The sequence below is a fragment of the Lacerta agilis genome, chromosome 16 (genome assembly GCF_009819535.1).
Source record: "Lacerta agilis isolate rLacAgi1 chromosome 16, rLacAgi1.pri, whole genome shotgun sequence".
Lineage (NCBI taxonomy): Eukaryota > Metazoa > Chordata > Lepidosauria > Squamata > Lacertidae > Lacerta > Lacerta agilis.
Window position 1 is genome coordinate 20,712,226 of NC_046327.1, and position 16,951 is coordinate 20,729,176.

Here is a 16,951-nt window from a genome sequence, read left to right on the forward strand (position 1 = left end):
AGAATATTCAGCGCAGCAGGGGGTGTTGATTTGGAGCCCTAATTTAAGATTCCTCCTCTTTGCCATAGACCCATTACATGGTGTTGCTGTGGGGTACCATTACTTAAAATGATGTGGTACATTTTCAAAGGGATATCCTACTAGCCATTGCTTACAGTAGAAATGAAAAAACAGTCCAGCGGCATTTTAAGCCTATAGCAAATATATTAATAAAGGATTGGAAGGTTGGGTTGGGTTGAACAGTATCTTGGGTCCCCTCCAGGCTTGTGGTTTTATATCTGTCAAATGAGATTCTGCAGTAGAAGGTACTGCTAATGCAGTCAAACCAGTTTATTTTGTTAAGTTAAGCACCCTTTGCACATGTCTAAAGATCTGCACAAGTACATGTATGTTGACACAGAAACAACTAGCTAGTGATGCTTACAGAAGGAGGAAATACGTTTCTCTCACACTCCTTTAGGAGTGAGGCTGCCAGTGTAATGCAATCTCCAACCAATGTAAGACTTTAGGAAGTGCCAGTGCTTACCTTGGGTTTTGATTTCTTAGAATGAAGGTCACAAGAGAATGCAGTGTATTTGTGGATATATGATTTTATTTACACAGAGAGAGAGAGAGGCTGAGCACAAGGTGGAACTTCTCGCAGCATTAACCGTCAAATAGATCTTGTTCCCCCATTACCCATTAGGTTTCTAGGGAACCCCTGAAAGCCATAGCTTTCAACACAACACATAGAGCAAGTCAAGTCTGCATGTCTTCCCAACTCCAGATGAGACTAGCTCTCAACTTTTGTTCACCACCTAGGTAGCTATGCCAAGATGAATTGGTTTTAAGTGTATAACAGTAATATTGCATATAAACATCAAGGAATACCAAGAATGATGCACCTGATGAAGACGATTCTAGCCCAAGAAAGCTTATGCAATAATCTATAATGATAGTCCTTAAGGTGGTAGTGCTGTTCTCTTCATCTTACCTACAAGACCTGCTCCCTGTTTTGCTGGCCGATTTCCACCTGCCCTTTATTGTCTATGACTGTTTAAAATTTTCTTATATTTTTGTAGCAGACTGAACTATGTATTTTTTTTTGAAATTGCAGCCACCTTGAGCATGGCTTAGCAGTGGAATGGCTGCATATGAATAAACCATGTTTTGATAAAATTGCACTATGGCCTTACTTTAAAGGGTTGTTGTGAGAGTAAAAGAATATAAAACACTTTGGCAAATTTAAAATGCTAATCCAAGGAAGCTGTAAATAAACCAAGAACTATAAGCGTACCTTGGCCAATATAAAAACCCTTAGCTGCAATTCCTCATTTATTTTTACCCAAGTTACAATACTGGCAATACCTCTTAGAAAAACTTCTACTTCATGATTTCAGAACAAGATCATGAGGAATTATGCATACATACATGTATTTGATGAGTATTGGGGGTGGGGGGAGGACATTCCTAAGGGCAGAAAACAGGAGTGAGGAACCTGTGACCCTATTGGGGTGCAGCTCTCATCATTTGTCATCATTAATCACACTGGCTAGTGCTGATGGATGTTAAGATTCCAACAACATCTGGAGATCAAAGGTTCCCTACCCTTGGCACAGGTTTGCTGTGTTCATCAAGTTACAAACAGCCTTTTTGCTAGAATTCAAAAGAAGGTCTACCCTGAGCATGACCTATCTGTTGGAGATTCATTCCCCGTGTCTGCAGCTCCCGAACGATCAACCAGGAGGGAGAGAACATACCAGTCGGGCATGTGTCTCTGCCAGGGTCCTACACGAGAGTAGGACGATCCTGCTAACACTATCAGCCTGAGTTCCTCTCAACTAAATCCACTGCATGTTTACCATGTTCTACGGGACTGAATGCTTTGTCCAAGGTCTGTAGATTAAAACTGATAATTAATAAATCAAAATGTCTTTAATTGGACAGCAGCAGGCTGTTAGCAGTTATATGTCACTTGTGAGAATATAGATTAGCCTACAACAGCTTTCGCCATCCTGGTGCCCTCCAGAAGGTTCACCTAGCTGGCAAGGGCAGACCTGCAGGATCTAAGCAGTGGGCCCCTGGGATGTACAGCTTCCGGAAGTGATGCTATCTCCCCTCCCTGAATCACCCTCCCTCTACCCCTCAAAATGCATGCTCCTACTTTGTGTAGCCTCTATTGGGAAGGAATACATTTCCAAGACTCCCAAGCACAACAAATGTAACACAGATGTCAAAAAGTAGATATTTTAGTCTGCTGTATCAACAAAACACTAACCTATAATAAACTAGGTGGTTCTGTGGTACATTTTAAAGGCTGTATTTTAAGGTTAATGAAAGTGGCAAAAACTTCACCCGCCCTTATTGTGTGAAATAAGCAAGCTAGGGAAACACTGGAGCAGTTTTTGAGTAGGGCTTTCTCCCTTTCCCCAGCATTTATTCCTTTGGAACAGAGGCCTTGCTAGAAATTAGCCCACAGCCTCAAATCTTTTTCAAAGTTTTTCTGGGTGGGTAATGGATTTGAACAAACTGAATTGAGCAGGGTGATCTTTGTTACTGAGTAATGTATAAATTTGAGGAATAAATTAAGATTAACTATAGAAGATGGGGTATATGTAAGGAAACCAAAATCAATTGGAATGAAATCTGTTGGGAAATTAATTGGGGGTAAATACACTGAAGAGGAATGATTTGGGATCATCTGGTCTGGGGGGGCATGTTAATTAAATTATTTATATGGCGTGATTTGGATAGGAAATTAATTGGCTTGCCTTCTGTGGCATTTAAATTGCAATTTACGTCTATACAAATAATTTAGCATATGCTAATGTGTGCCTATAGACCAGTGCCCTTAATCTTTTTAAGTACCTAGAAATGTGCTTGCTTAGGAACATTTGCTTTTCTTTTTCCTTTGTTATAAGCTGATGAATGCACGTTTTCTTTCTCCTGTGAACAGATGTAGTATTAAAAATTCACATTATCAGGATTTTCATTTCTTTGCCAAAACATAAACTCCTTCATTAAAAACAGATAAAAGACTGAGAGGGAAGTTAAACTGAAGGGTGATATAATTAACAGCACAAAAAACACTTAAATCTGAAAATAGTGCAGGTCTATACCTTTCACAGCAGATTCTCTCTCACACCAGCATCACAAAAGCTAGGAATAAGGCAGTGTCGGTTAGTGGCACGCTGCTTCAGTGAAATTTGGAGTACATCTCCAGGTATTACTCTCAGAATAAATGACTGGGAAAGATCTGTCTGAGGTCCCCAAGTAGAGACTTGACTGTACAAGGCAAGGTGGAGCATTGACTTAACTTCTATGTAACTCTTTAGGGTTTATATGAATCTTGAGTCTTCCAAACGTAGTATCAGAGGCCTCAGTGGCTTGAGTTCCATATATTCTTTCACCTGGATGTGTGATGTACCCAACGGTCTTTATGAGTGAGTTCTTAGCTCTCTCTGTACCCCAGCACATTGTATGGGTCACTTGGAAGACCAATTTAGCTGGACATCTAAATGCCTCACCTTATTGTAAGGATAAAAATAATAGCTCAATGAATTGTTAGCTGCCACTATCTACCGAATTTAGTACAGTACGACTCTACCATAGCTTAGCTAAAAGGTCAAAGCAAGGATGTGAATTGAGATGCTATAGGAGGTTGTTCATAATCCCCTTTGATCAAATCATATCAATTGTACTTTAAATAATTTGATTTCAACCAAATATACAGAATTCATTATTGCAGTCTATTTAAATAAACAGGAAATTGTTTTAACTTCTGGAATTTCCCTAACAACTGACATAGGCAGATGACTTCTCTTACATGCTACAGCACTAGCAGAGCCTAAAATCAGCAATCTCTCTACCTTCCTGGCAGATGAGCAGCATCAGACTGGAGAACTCACTAGCAGCAGTTGAAGACATAGGATCTGCCTATGCATTTATAGAACTTTGCCTGTGAAATTGACACAGTAGCCTAAACTGTGTTGGAACGTTGGCTTGTGAGAAACAAAAGTCAATCCTCATTGCCTACTCAGGAACTTAGAAGGCAGGAAGAAACATTGGGGTGTTAGAAAGCAATGAAAGGTGGTCCTTCATCTTCCTATCTGTGATCTTTTACCCTCTATTTTTCATAATGCATTTCTAGGTACCTTGTGGAGCAAAGGGATGTAAACAATTTGCAATATACATATGGAGCAATTCAGCCATATTCCTAACCAATCAACATTGTTACTCCAGGAATCAACAATAGCACCTTTCTTTTAACAAACAATAAATGCTAACAAAAGTACTGTAACTGATATGTTTCTAGTTGCAACCCAAATTGTTGGCCTGGTGTATTTGTGCCATATCAATATAATGAAGATGTGGTGCCAAAAAGAACACTCTGGTTAAGCACTGTCTTAAAAAACTACAGGCTACAGAGTTAAATTGTCAGATCCAAAGTGCAGAGGAAATTTTTCAGAAGCCACAAGCTGCTGGCAAATAACGAAGACATGGCTGTCTTACTTAAAGCACTAACCAAGGTTATCAGTTCTAGCAGTAGAGAACTGGAAAATTTTCTCCAAGGAATGACCAAAACTGACTAATTTATTTAGTGTCATTTATTTTATCATCTCTAGGAGTATTTCACCTGCTCTAACTGCATGGGTCCCAGGTGCTCAGCTCCACACCCTTGCTGCAGGGGATTTTGGTGGGAGCTGGTGTAACACCCTAAAGGGCAAGGGCAAGAAATGCTGCCTTAAATAATCTGAGTTCAATATGGACTCCTTGTAATTTCTGTCCCTGTACTCAATTTGAGCATGACTTTAGTTTGAGAAACTTTTGTAAGCTTATGAAAGTCTTTCAGAGCTGTAAAGTGGGATATAAGTATTTTAAATAATTATTTTTTTAAAAAAAAAATCATTCTGATAACTCTTCTTTCCATAATAAATCTAGCAAGCTACTGTGTCATCCTCACGTAAATAAAAAACCATCCCTCATTTCTATCCCCTGTGAGTCTCAAATGACTTCCTTTTTGCTTGCAAGTGAATAAAGAAACAGAGATGAGAAAATAAACTATGTTCCTAACATTTCACTCAGTACTCTGTCCTTTAAAGCCTCAAAATGTGAGACTCTCTCAAGAAAGACAGCATGATCGATCACCAAAATAGAAATATAGATTTTAGCTTTTCATCCCTTGCTACAACTCCTGAGCCCCTTTAAATTTAATTTCAATCAGCATATTTGGTCATGTAAACTTTAATTCTACAAATGATCCTCAACTCCTTTCTGTATATAAGTTGTAAAGGATTGAAATGGTTTATTGTAAATGATGTACATACATAGAAAAATGTATCAGTATCACTACAGTTCAACCAAAATACATTAACTGCAGGTTAGTTGTAGAGTGCCATAAGGAAGCACAACAAGCAACTTTATGAAATTTTATGTAATAAATAATATTTATAACATTTGGTCCTCATTAAGTACTACAATGAAATCTGTAAACTGTGTACATTTGTGCTGTTTTTATAGTAGAAAAACTAGGGAGTAGTTTAAGAGACTGATTACACATGGTAAGGTAATAAGAACCCAAATACTTCTCACCTGTAAGTACAGCTTTTGCAGAGGGATCTGCAAGATCCAAGGCCGACTTCCCATCTGTGTTTCGAATATTTGGATCAGCTCCATGCTGCAGTAGAACTGTGCAAAGAAGGAGGAAAGCTCTGAAAACTGACTTGCAGAATGAATACATTGGCCATAAATAGTCCCAGTAACCATATAATATATTACACACACACAAACAAACAAACAAACGGCCACAATCAAGAGAGCATCTGCCCCTCCATTTTCGCATTTCAAATGACTTCGAAACATGTTTCAAAAGTATCTTATCCAGGGAGAGGAGGGGGCAGTTGCTGCTCAAAGAAAAAAGCAGTCCCATTTGGCCCATGTAGTTAGCCACGCGGTTCCTGAACATCAAGTATAGTTGTCTTACATAGATTTGCAGTGCCATCTTATACATGTCTACTCAGATGCAAGTCTCATTGAGTTCAACAGGCCTAGCTACCAGAAAAGAGTTCACAGAATTGCATCCCTAGTCATCTTTTATCCCAGAAGGCTAGCAAGCTACAAAGCCTTACCAGACAATTATTAGACTGTAAATCTGCACAGGCTATACAGTACATACACTAATAGGCTAGTGCTGACTTTTGTTCAGCTCAGTTTTTTATATATTAGCTATTACACTCCTATACAGATGAAAGCATGAAACTAAAGCAATAATCTGAAGTATTCTGCAGTATTTTACACTAGCAGGCAGCCATGTAAATTTCTTTTTCTTTCGAAAGGGATTCCAGATAATTAAGAATCATGCTCGCTTTTCCTTTTTTCTCCCTTATTCTCTAGGGTGAAGTAATAATATAATTTGTCTGACCAAAATCCTTCATTATTATTTTTTAAAAGAATAGAAATTTGTTGATATAAACCAATACAAAAATACCTTAAAAGTGATAGGTGTCATTAAAAGTGAAAAGAGACCTGAATACAAATGCATGCAGAAATAGAAAAAATAAAATGAAAAATACAATGGGAAGGAAAACCTGAAAACAATTGAAAATTCAATACCACATTCAACTATCGCATATTTTAAAAGGGGTGAGTGAGAGAGAGTCAATTCAGCCCTCAATAAAGCCTCTCCACGTTTATTTGCAGGGGGTTTAGTGGGCTGTTCGACAGAGTTAACATAGGAAAAAACTTATACCATGTTGAATAAAAAAGATATGTTTTTAATGAACACTTAAGGACTCCATTTATGTGTCAGATATTCTGATCTTTTGCTAGCCACTCCTCTCAGGAAGGAGATGATTTGGACTTCCAACAGGAGGCCACTAACAATCTGACTGCAGCAAGAAAGATAAACACAAGAGGTTTATGCATGATGGGCAATTTGGTCTGGGGATAATACCTGTGAGCTGATAATGGAGATATAATCAGAATCCTTCATCAAAAAACAAAGAACCAAGGAAGTTAATGGCCAGCCAAAACAAAGATTGTATCAGTTAAGTTCTCTGTATATTTCATAATAGATTGGTGGAAAATATAGAGGAACTGATGTGAAGAGGCCTTTTCAGACATTTTGTAGCACCTGAATATTTTTGCTTTGGTATCAGTATTATTGTTACAAGATACAGTACCATATTTACTCGATTCTAATGCTCACCTTTTTGGGCCAAATTAAGTTGCAAAAATTGATGTGCGCATTAGATTTGATGACACATTTACATTTGCCAGCAAATACTTTTTTTTGGTTTCAAGGTTCTGAAAACTGAGGTGTGCATTAGATTCAATGGCGCATTAGACGTGAGTAAATACGGTAGTAACTATGGGCCCATAAGAAATAATACTATAGAAAACCACTGGAAAAAAACATATTTTTGGAAAGATGCACTTACCAATACACACATCTATCTTGCCTTTGATAGCAGCTTCATGCAGAGGAGTATAGTTCCAGTTGTCTCTGGCATTTGGATCTGCACCCTGACACAGCAACAGGCTGACTACCTCAGCATGACCGAAAGAACAGGCATTATGAAGAGGTATCAATCCACCATCGTCACGAGCATGGACATTGGCTCCTGTCTGTAATAAGTGTTCTACTACATCCTTTCTTCCAAAACCTGCAAAAATATGTAATTTGAGAAAACCATTAAAATGTTGAAATATACAAACATTTAGAACAAATATATATATAGTCCACCTAGTACATTGTGCAAACTAAGACTTAGATTGCATTCATGAATATGGCATACTATTTTCTTGCTAATTTCATGTAGTTTAGGGTAGCTCCTTCCTACCTGTTTGTACCAACAGAGGACCAAATCACAACAGTAAATACATTTTTGCATTGGCATCTGTGTATTTGGTGGTGGTTTTCAAGAAGTAACCACAGGGAGTCCCAATCTGGACTAGGATCACACAACATGTGGACGGGGATTCAACCCTTTCCTCTATTGAAACAGCCCCAATGAAATCCCTGATGAAACTGCCATTTTAGCAAGTTCTCCTTCCTATCAGTCTAAATAACAAAAATGTTATCAATGGTATAAGAGAGCACTGAAAAAGTACTGTTCTAAGGCACACCTTTGGGTCATATGAGTACGGTAATTATTTTAGTGCAGGTGAGGACAGACACAGAACTGAACAGCCTGAAATACCATGCCATAAGGGCTAACAATGCTCAAGAAAATGGGGCATCTAGAATGATCTTTTTGGCAGCAAACACAAGTTCCCTGCTTAAGAGTCCTGTGAAATGCTTAATACTGGTATATTTGCTTCTCTGTTTCTATAGCAAAATTCTTCTGCAGATGGCGCAGTTCTTTTGGTATTCTCCAATGGGATCCAGGTGACCTATTGACCACAGTGCTGGTAAATTGCGTCAGCCTCCCATACACAACCGAACTTCATGATAAGACTAGTACCTTCTTTTTTACTTTGAGTATGCCCAGTGTTGTTTCTGAGGCTAAGGATTCTTTGTATCTGAGATTATGAGCAAGCAGCATCACTTACTGCATAATCTCAGCCTGAGTACAAAACCATATTTTTTTTAAATCATTAGTTCTTACACTAGAATATTTAACCCAAAAAAACCTATGAGATATGTGGAGTACTAGTGTTCTCTTCTCACAGTTCACCACTTAAAAAAAAGGTTAAAGAAATCCCTTTATTTCCAGTCTCATCTCTTGAAGGTTTTTCATTCAGCAGTAGCTCCAGTTGCTATTGTGTGCACTTGTAATCTGACTTCATCATTTCTGAACACAACTGACTAAGGATGGGTATTGTTAACCCAAATGAGACAGCGCTAACGGCTTTAAAAATGGCACTTTTACTTGTCTCTATTTCTACAACACCCCAAAATGAAATGTGCCTACTCTGTAGTTATGAGCTCCACATTTCTCTGCCTTCAGGGTTGAAAGCCCAGAACATATACCAAGCTAGCTATTAACTGCCAAGAGCACAGGATTAAATTATCTAGTAATGGATTTGATTAAGATTTTTATTTGCAAATTGTCCTAGTCCAGAAGCTCTTGGGGGCTTACGATGCCATTTATGTAGACTGTGGAAAGAATGCAGAATTGGTAGGAATATTTGTACTTGGTGCTGCACTTGATTTATTTATTTATTTTACATAACAGTGATCAAGTTTGCTAGGGCCAATACTGAATTTATTGCATAGGATAACAAGGCCTAGGGTTCATAGTCTGGGTGCCCAATGCTGCATTTTGAGTCAACCTGTAATTTTAGTGTATCAGACATGTTCAGCTTTCTTAGTTATTGGTCAATCAAGCCATGTATCTCAAACTGCCCAAAAGTTACTGATTAGGATTGTCTGGTTTTTGCACCTGCATATAAACGAGACAAACAAATTTCCAGTTTTATTCCTTTGGTACCCAACTATCAAGGTTTTCATAATACTGCACTGATTTTGATGGTGCACTGAAGAAAAATGTTTTAAGTAATCCACCAAGGCCTCCACTCATTTTCAAAGGGTCCATGACATGTTTGAAAACTGCTGTCCTAGACAAAGGTCTAAACAAAATAATTTTAAATAATAACTACAAATAGTGAGTAAAATTGTACCTACATACAAAAAAAATAAGTACAGTGGTACCTCTGGTTGAGAACGGGATCCGTTCCGGAGCCCCGTTCGCAACACGAGCAGCGAGTATCCTGAAGCGCCACGTCTGCGCGTGTGCGCGACACAATTTGGCACTTCTGCACATACGCGAACCACCGAACCCAAAAGTAACCCATTCCAGTACTTCCAGGTTCGGCGCGTTCATATCCTGTGACGAACGCAACCCGCAGCGATCGTATCTAGAGGTATGACTGTAATGCAAGCAAAAATATGAATTTGATTTGGAAAAAACACACATCACATATAACTAATAAACAGTTGCTTCCAATTCTTGTCAAGATTGCCTGTTAGTTGCAAGACAGAAGGTGACAAGGATGCCTTTCAGGAATTCTTAAATTTGATAACTAGTGTGGGATTAGGGCCAACTATGTTTGGGAGAAACCTACTTGAATGAAGGAATAGCTATTTTTGGAAAAGAAAAACTTGCTTACTCCTCATTGTTCAGCTGCTAGACTGAGCTACAAGAAGTTTTGTTCAGAGAAAAGGAAAAAGAAAAATTGGCCCACCAGAAGACAGTCATCCGTGTAGTGCAGGAGACACTACACCCCCCCCCAACTCTTCTTCAAATTGCTCAGGGCAGTGCTCATGCTTCCCTCCCCCCATTTTATCTCACAACCACCCCATGAGGTAGAATACGCTGAGGGGGCCAGCCAGTGAGCCTCATGGCTAAGGAGAGATTTGAACAAATGTCTCCTCGAAGAGGGGGGACCTGCACCAGGGATGGGAAACTTCTAATCTATAAGGTGGATGGAGTCGCATGTTTAATCTCAACCAGCCTCTAAGCATTTCTAGGGAGCCACTTCCTTCCAGAAAGGGCCAGAGAGTACAGCAACCAATTGAGTGCTGCTACTGGAAAGTGCTCCAAGACTCCCCCCTCACCTGTCTTTCCTGCTCCAACAGAAGTATTAATTCATAGAAGGAGAAGGTGTGTGTCTTCACTGGCCCCTCTCTCTCGGAGTGCTAGTTACCGGTACAGTATATTGTTTAGGCTAATCACTAGATCTCCACCTGAGAAACTAAGCAAAACCCCAGCATTATATTCCAGCCATTATGGAATATATGAACCTATGATATTTATAATATAAGAGAATAGAATACAGTTAATTACCTGACTAATAGTTGTGTGCAGCCCCCAACTGATTTTTTTTCCTGTGGGTCAGTTGCCCTTGATACTAAAAAAGGCTCCACGAATTGGCATAGACAAACAACCTTGGAAATCCCAAGCTGAGTTCCTTAAGGTCAGACACATCCTATTTGTCACCTCAGCAAATCTAATACCAATGGGATCTGCATCAAATTTTTCATGTAACCCTTTTAAACCAACTTTTTGAACACTTTCTTCAGTTGACATAAATCCTTTAAAACCATAATGCATTATTATCTGGATAGGAATTAAAGTAAACATTTTATATGAAGTAAACACCAGATAGTGGTCTGATGTCCTCTTGAATCTAAAAGCTACATAAATCTGGATTGTATCTAGTGTTACAAACTATGGCAAGTTCTTAAAGAAATGGGAGTGCCTGATCACCTCATCTGTCTCCTGAGAAATCTCTATGTGGGACAAGAAGCTACAGTTAGAACTGGATATGGAATAACTGATTGGTTCAAAATTGGGAAAGTAGTATGACAAGGCTGTATATTGTCTCCCTCCTTATTTAACTTATATGCAAAATTGATCATGTGAAAGGCTGGACTGGATGAATCCCAAGCCAGAATTAAGATTACCGGAAGAAATATCAACAAGCTCAGATATAATGATGACACAACCTTGATGGTAGAAAGTGAGGAGGAATTCAAGAAGCTATTAATGAGGGTGAAAGTGGAGAGCATAAAATATGATCTGCAGCTCAACATCAAAAAAACTAAGATCATGGCCACTGGTCCCATCACCTCCTGGCAAATAGAAGGGGAAGAAATGGAGGCAGTGAGAGATTTTACTTTCTTGGGTTCCATGATCACTGCAGATGGTGACAGCAATCACGAAATTAAAAGATACCTGATTCTTGGGGGGAAAGCAATGACAAACCTAGACAGCATCTTAAAAAGCAGAGACATCACCTTGCCAACAAAGGTCTGTATAGTTAAAGCTATGGTTTTCCCAGTAGTGATGTATGGAAGTGAGAGCTGGACCATAAAGAAGGCTGATCGCTGAAGAATTGATGCTTTTTAATTAGGGTGCTGGAGGAGACTCTTGAGAGTCCCATGGACTGCAAGAAGATCAAACCTATTCATTCTGAAAGAAATCAGCCCTGAGTGCTCACTAGAAGGACAGATCCTGAAGCTGAGGCTCCAATACTTTGGCCACCACATGAGAAGAGAAGACTACCTGGAAAAGACCCTGATGTTGGGAAAGATTGAGGGCACAAGGAGAAGGAGATGACAGAGGACGAGATGGTTGGACAGTGTTTTCGAAGCTAACAATGTGAGTCTGATCAAACTGTGGGAGGCAGTGGAAGACAGGAGTGCCTGGCATGCTCTGGTCTATGGGGTCACGAAGAGTCGGACACGACTAAAACAACAACAACAATCTAGTGTTAAGTCATATTCAGGCTAGACCCTTTGAAATTAATGTAGATGACCAATTTAGGTCCATTCATCTCAGTGGATCTACTCTGGATACCACTGAATTGCATACACCTGCCATGTATGGTCTAGCTGAGATTCCTGCATTGCAGGAGTTGGACTAAATGACCCTCAGGGTCCCTTCCAACTCTACGATTCTATAAGTACAGATGTGGACTTGTTCTTTTAGTGTGACTTTCAGGAAAAATCCTAAAGTCCCCAGCTCTAACTAAGATACACAATACTTTTGAGAAAAGAGAAGCATTAGTTCTGTACTTATTAGGGCCTCTTCACACATTACATGGCAACAAAAGCTGAAGTTTGCCAAGAAGAATACACTCAATTAGGAGGTGCAGGCGGTGCTGGCTCTCTGAGACAGTTCTCACAATTAGCCTATTTATTTATTGAATTTCTATATTGCCCTGTACCCGCAGGTCTCAGGGAGATTCACAGGATAAAATCAGAATATAAAATCACAAAGTAGATAATCATAATAAAAAACAACAACCCAATAACACCCCTCCACAGTTAACTGCTCATGTGAACAAATCTATTTTTCAGTGGTGGCCTTTTCATTTGTAGAATGCTCTCCCCAGTGCATTCTAAAATGTGATGCTCATCATTTAGTGGAGGCAGGGTGGGACTTCTTGTTCCTATTGTGTTTTAGGATGAGTGTTTTAGGAATTTTGTATTGCACATCATTTACCAGATTTTTGGCTTTTAATTTTTTTATTTCTTATTTTATCTTAAGTCACTTTGAGACTTTTTTGCTACAGACTAACAAATGTAATAAATAATGTTATATAGTATGTGCATGAATAGGCCCATAAAGTAACACATGCAAACTCTCCCTCCGTATTCCTCAAACTCAATAAATCACACTGTACATTTGTAGACAAGAGCAGCAATCCCACACAAGTTTATCATGCCAACACTAAACTGCTCACACAGAGTGGGCAACTCATGGTAGCAGTTATCTGCAGAGAAAAACAGCAGAATCCAATTCACAAAAACTTATACCACTATAAGGTATCATAAAAAACCTCAACCACAGAATGCAGTGGTAGCCAATGTGGGGCCCTCCAGATGTTTTTGGACTACAACCTCCATCATCCCTGACCAATGGCAAAGCAGGCTGGGGCTGATGGGAACTGGAGTCCAGCAATATCTTAAGGATACCACATTCACTACTCCTGTGCTAAAACCTGTACCAACAGGATACAAATGCTTGCCTCATCAACATTTTACAGTATACACATGAAATATTATCATCATTATTAATTAAATATGTATACTGTACTGCCCTTTATTCATAGATCTCAGGGCAGTTCACAACATAAAAATACAATATAAAAAAAACACAAAGGACATGATAAAAACAAGAACAAAAAGCCCCCCACAAACCAATAATCCTCTTTCTCCCCCTCCCCCACCTCTCCCACAAATATACCATATTTAAAAGGGGTATAAGATTTTAGTCAACCAAAGGCCTGGTTGAAGAGGAATGTTTTTGTATGGCACCTAAAAATAGATAATGAAGGTTCCAGGCTAATCTCCCTGAGGAAAGCATTTCACAAACGGGAGAGCCACTACAGAAAAGGCCCATTCTCAGGCTGCCACCCTCTGGACCTCTCATGGAAGTGGCATATTAAGAAGGGCCTCAGAGGATGATCTCAGGGTCCAGACAGGTTCATATGGAGAGAAGTAGTTTGCAGTTCTCAGCTGTCTAAGGCTTTATAGGTCAAAACCAGCACTTTGAATTGGGCCTGGAAATTGGCAGCCATTGCAGTCGGACCAAGATCAGTGTAATATGTTCAAATTGTATTGCCCCGTAGAGCAACCTGGCTATGGGATTTTGCATCATCTGAAATTTCCGAACCATCTTCAGAGGCAACCCCACGTGTAATGAATGCATTGTAGTAATCTAACCTAAATATTACCAGAGTATAGACAACACAAGCTAGGCTATCCCTGATGAGAGGCATAGCTGGGTCACCAGCCGGAGTTGATGGAAGTCCAAGCCGTTCAAATGTTATGAAATGTTAATAGTAGTGTTGCAATATGTGAAGTGGCCCTTAGAAGCAACTGGTGCTTCACCTTAAATTGACACCAAGGGTCTATGGGCCTCTACACCCTTGTCCTTTAAGAGGTGGCGAATGAAGAACTTAAAAAGCTTATGACCATTCACCTCTCCAGGGTAGCTTAGTTACAGCAGGCCTACAGTCAGAGATCTTTCAAGGCCTTGTCTTCCTTCATTACCCCTGCTGTGAGTCCAATATTAGCAGAAAGAGAGAGAGAGAACAGGTGGGCATTCCTTCTGGACAGCTAAGTAATCACCAATTCTCCCTGTTATTCCTTTGAGGGGGGAAAAGTCTGGGAAGAGGCAGCACTTACTACCTGAAAGGATTCATTCCTCCCTGCTGGACTGCCCAAACAGAGCAGGAGGAGGCAGCAGCAACTCCTCCCCTTGCTTACTTACTTATATACTACTAGGCCCCATCCTCCAGAGACTGCCACCCACAGAAAATGGCAAAGCGAGTGAAAAAGGGCAGGGGGGTGGGTGGCTGCCCTAGGGAGGCAGCAACCACCACCTCCTACCCCTTGGTTCAGTTGCACATTTCCCCCCAGTAGGGAAGTGGGAATCTGTGTCAGAGGGCCCAATTCTCCCAGTTAGCTAGCCCAGAGAGAAAGGGCCAAGTAGGCAGAGGCTGCTCCTGGAAAGGGCAACTATCGCCTCCATGCCCCTTCCTTCGCTGCCCCTTGTGTGGGACACACACACATACAGGATAGGTGCCTGATTGCTGCGCAGCCCTCGGAATCTGGGCTGGAGGAGCTGTTGATCCAGCCACTACAAGTAGAGTGGAGCACAACAAGCAGGGCGGAGGCCCATCTACCCTCCCACCCAACCAACAGCAGGAAGCCAACCGCCAGGGTGTCAAATTATAAACAGACGGGCTTTCTGTCCTCTCCGCCTCTGATCTGTGCGGAAGGAGCATCCCTTTGAGAAAGTAAAGAGCATTTCTGCCTCTTCTGCAACTATGTTCAACCTCGTACAGATTCTGGGGAAGTGGAATATTGGGGTGCAATGACGTTCCCTTCTCCGATTAAGCACACTTAAGCATTACAAGGCGGTCGTTCCCCGCAAGCATCAAGAGGACCCTCTCGGGGCAACGCGCCCCAGGCAGCTTCCCGGCCCGGCCCGGCCCGCCTCGCCCCACCCCCGGCGGCCCCTCACCTGCCGCGAAGTGCAACGGGGTGGATTTTCTCCCTGCCATATCCTTGGCGTTGACGTTGGTGGCATCCACCAAGCGCCGGACGCGGGTCACGTCCCCATTGCGGCAGGCCTCGAGCAGCTCCCGGAAAGTGCCGCTTCCCACGGGCGCAGGGGGCGGCTGCAGAGGAGGGGCAGGCGGGTCGGGGCTCTCGGCGGCGGCCGGGCTGGAAGCAGCCGAGGACGACGACGACGGCGACGAGCCGGAGCTGCTGCTACTGCTGCTGCTGTTGGCGGCGCTGCTGGCGCCGGAGCCCGGAGGAGGAGGAGGCCCGGAGGCCTCGCAGGCGCTCTCCGGAGAGAAAGGCCTGTCCGCCGCCGCCGCCTCCCGGCCGCTGCTCCCGTGAGCCTCCCCCTCGGGTCCGGCTAGGCTGGGCCTCTGCTGAGGGGAAGCTCCGAGGGGGGAAAGGCTGGGGCTCTGCGGCGGCGACGCGGGAGTCGCGGCCGGGTGGTGAGGGGGGTGGTGATGCTGCTGCTGGGAGCGACGCGACGACGATGCCGCCGCCATTTCCCAGCTCTTAAGAGCGGCCCGGTCCTGTCACTGCGGCAACGGCGACGGAGCGCCCGCCCTCGCTTCCGCCTCCTCGCAGCCAATCAGCGCCCACGCTGGGGGGACGTGACGTCACGCGTTGTGGTTGCTACGGAAGGGCTTAGGGGCCTAAAAGTGACCCAGTTCTTGCCTGCTTACTTGGGAGTAAGCCCTGCTGAACAGGGGAGCTTACTTCCAAGGAAACATACAGATAGGACTTAGTTACAGGTAGGTAGCCGTGTTGGTCTGCCGTAGTCGAAAGAAAATAAAAAATAAAAAATTCCTTCTAGTAGCACCTTAGAGACCAACTAAGTTTGTTCTTGGTACAGTATGAGCTTTCGTGTGCTGAAGAAGTCTGCAAACAAACTTAGTTGGCCTCTAAGGTGTTACTGGAAGGAATTTTTTATTTTGTTTCGAGATAGGACTTAGGACTCTGTTCTTTGTTCTCTTTCCTACACACTTTGATGACATCAGAAGGGTCTCCCGCTATCCATTTCACCTGTACTTAGCCAGTTCTTTAGTTATGCAAAGTCTCGTTCTCACAATAAAGGAGTATCTGCAAGATTAAGCTCGCCCAGCTGGTTTGACCTCTTTTTATCGGTCACTTCTATAGGAAGGGCTATAAAATCAGAGGCCTGGAGGGGATGCCAGAAACCTATTTAGTCCAATTCCAAAATTAATTAATTTACAACAAGATAACTGCAATCTCAATTTAAAGGTAAAGGGACCCCTGACCATTAGGTCCAGTCGTGTCCGACTCTGGGGTTGCGGCGCTCATCTCGCTTTACTGGCCGAGGGAGCCGGCGTACAGCTTCCGGGTCATGTGGCCAGCATGACTAAGCCGCTTCTGGTGAACCAGAGCAGCGCACGGAAACGCCATTTACCTTCCCGCCAGAGCGATACCTATTTATCTACTTGCACTTTG

The 16,951-nt window shown here is 41.9% G+C and overlaps 1 protein-coding gene across 1 annotated transcript in view; it reads right to left on the reverse strand.

The window, feature by feature from the left end:
- Positions 1-16,025, reverse strand: part of TNKS (tankyrase) — a 67,646-nt gene extending 51,621 nt beyond the window's left edge. Inside the window, exons 1-3 of the mRNA XM_033173974.1 lie at positions 15,462-16,025; positions 7,419-7,643; positions 5,572-5,667 (exon numbers count right to left, since the gene is read on the reverse strand). Coding sequence (XP_033029865.1) covers positions 5,572-5,667; positions 7,419-7,643; positions 15,462-16,005 — 865 coding nt within the window. The 5' untranslated portion in view covers positions 16,006-16,025. The remainder of the gene's footprint in view (positions 1-5,571; positions 5,668-7,418; positions 7,644-15,461) is intronic.
- Positions 16,026-16,951: the final 926 nt, after the last annotated feature.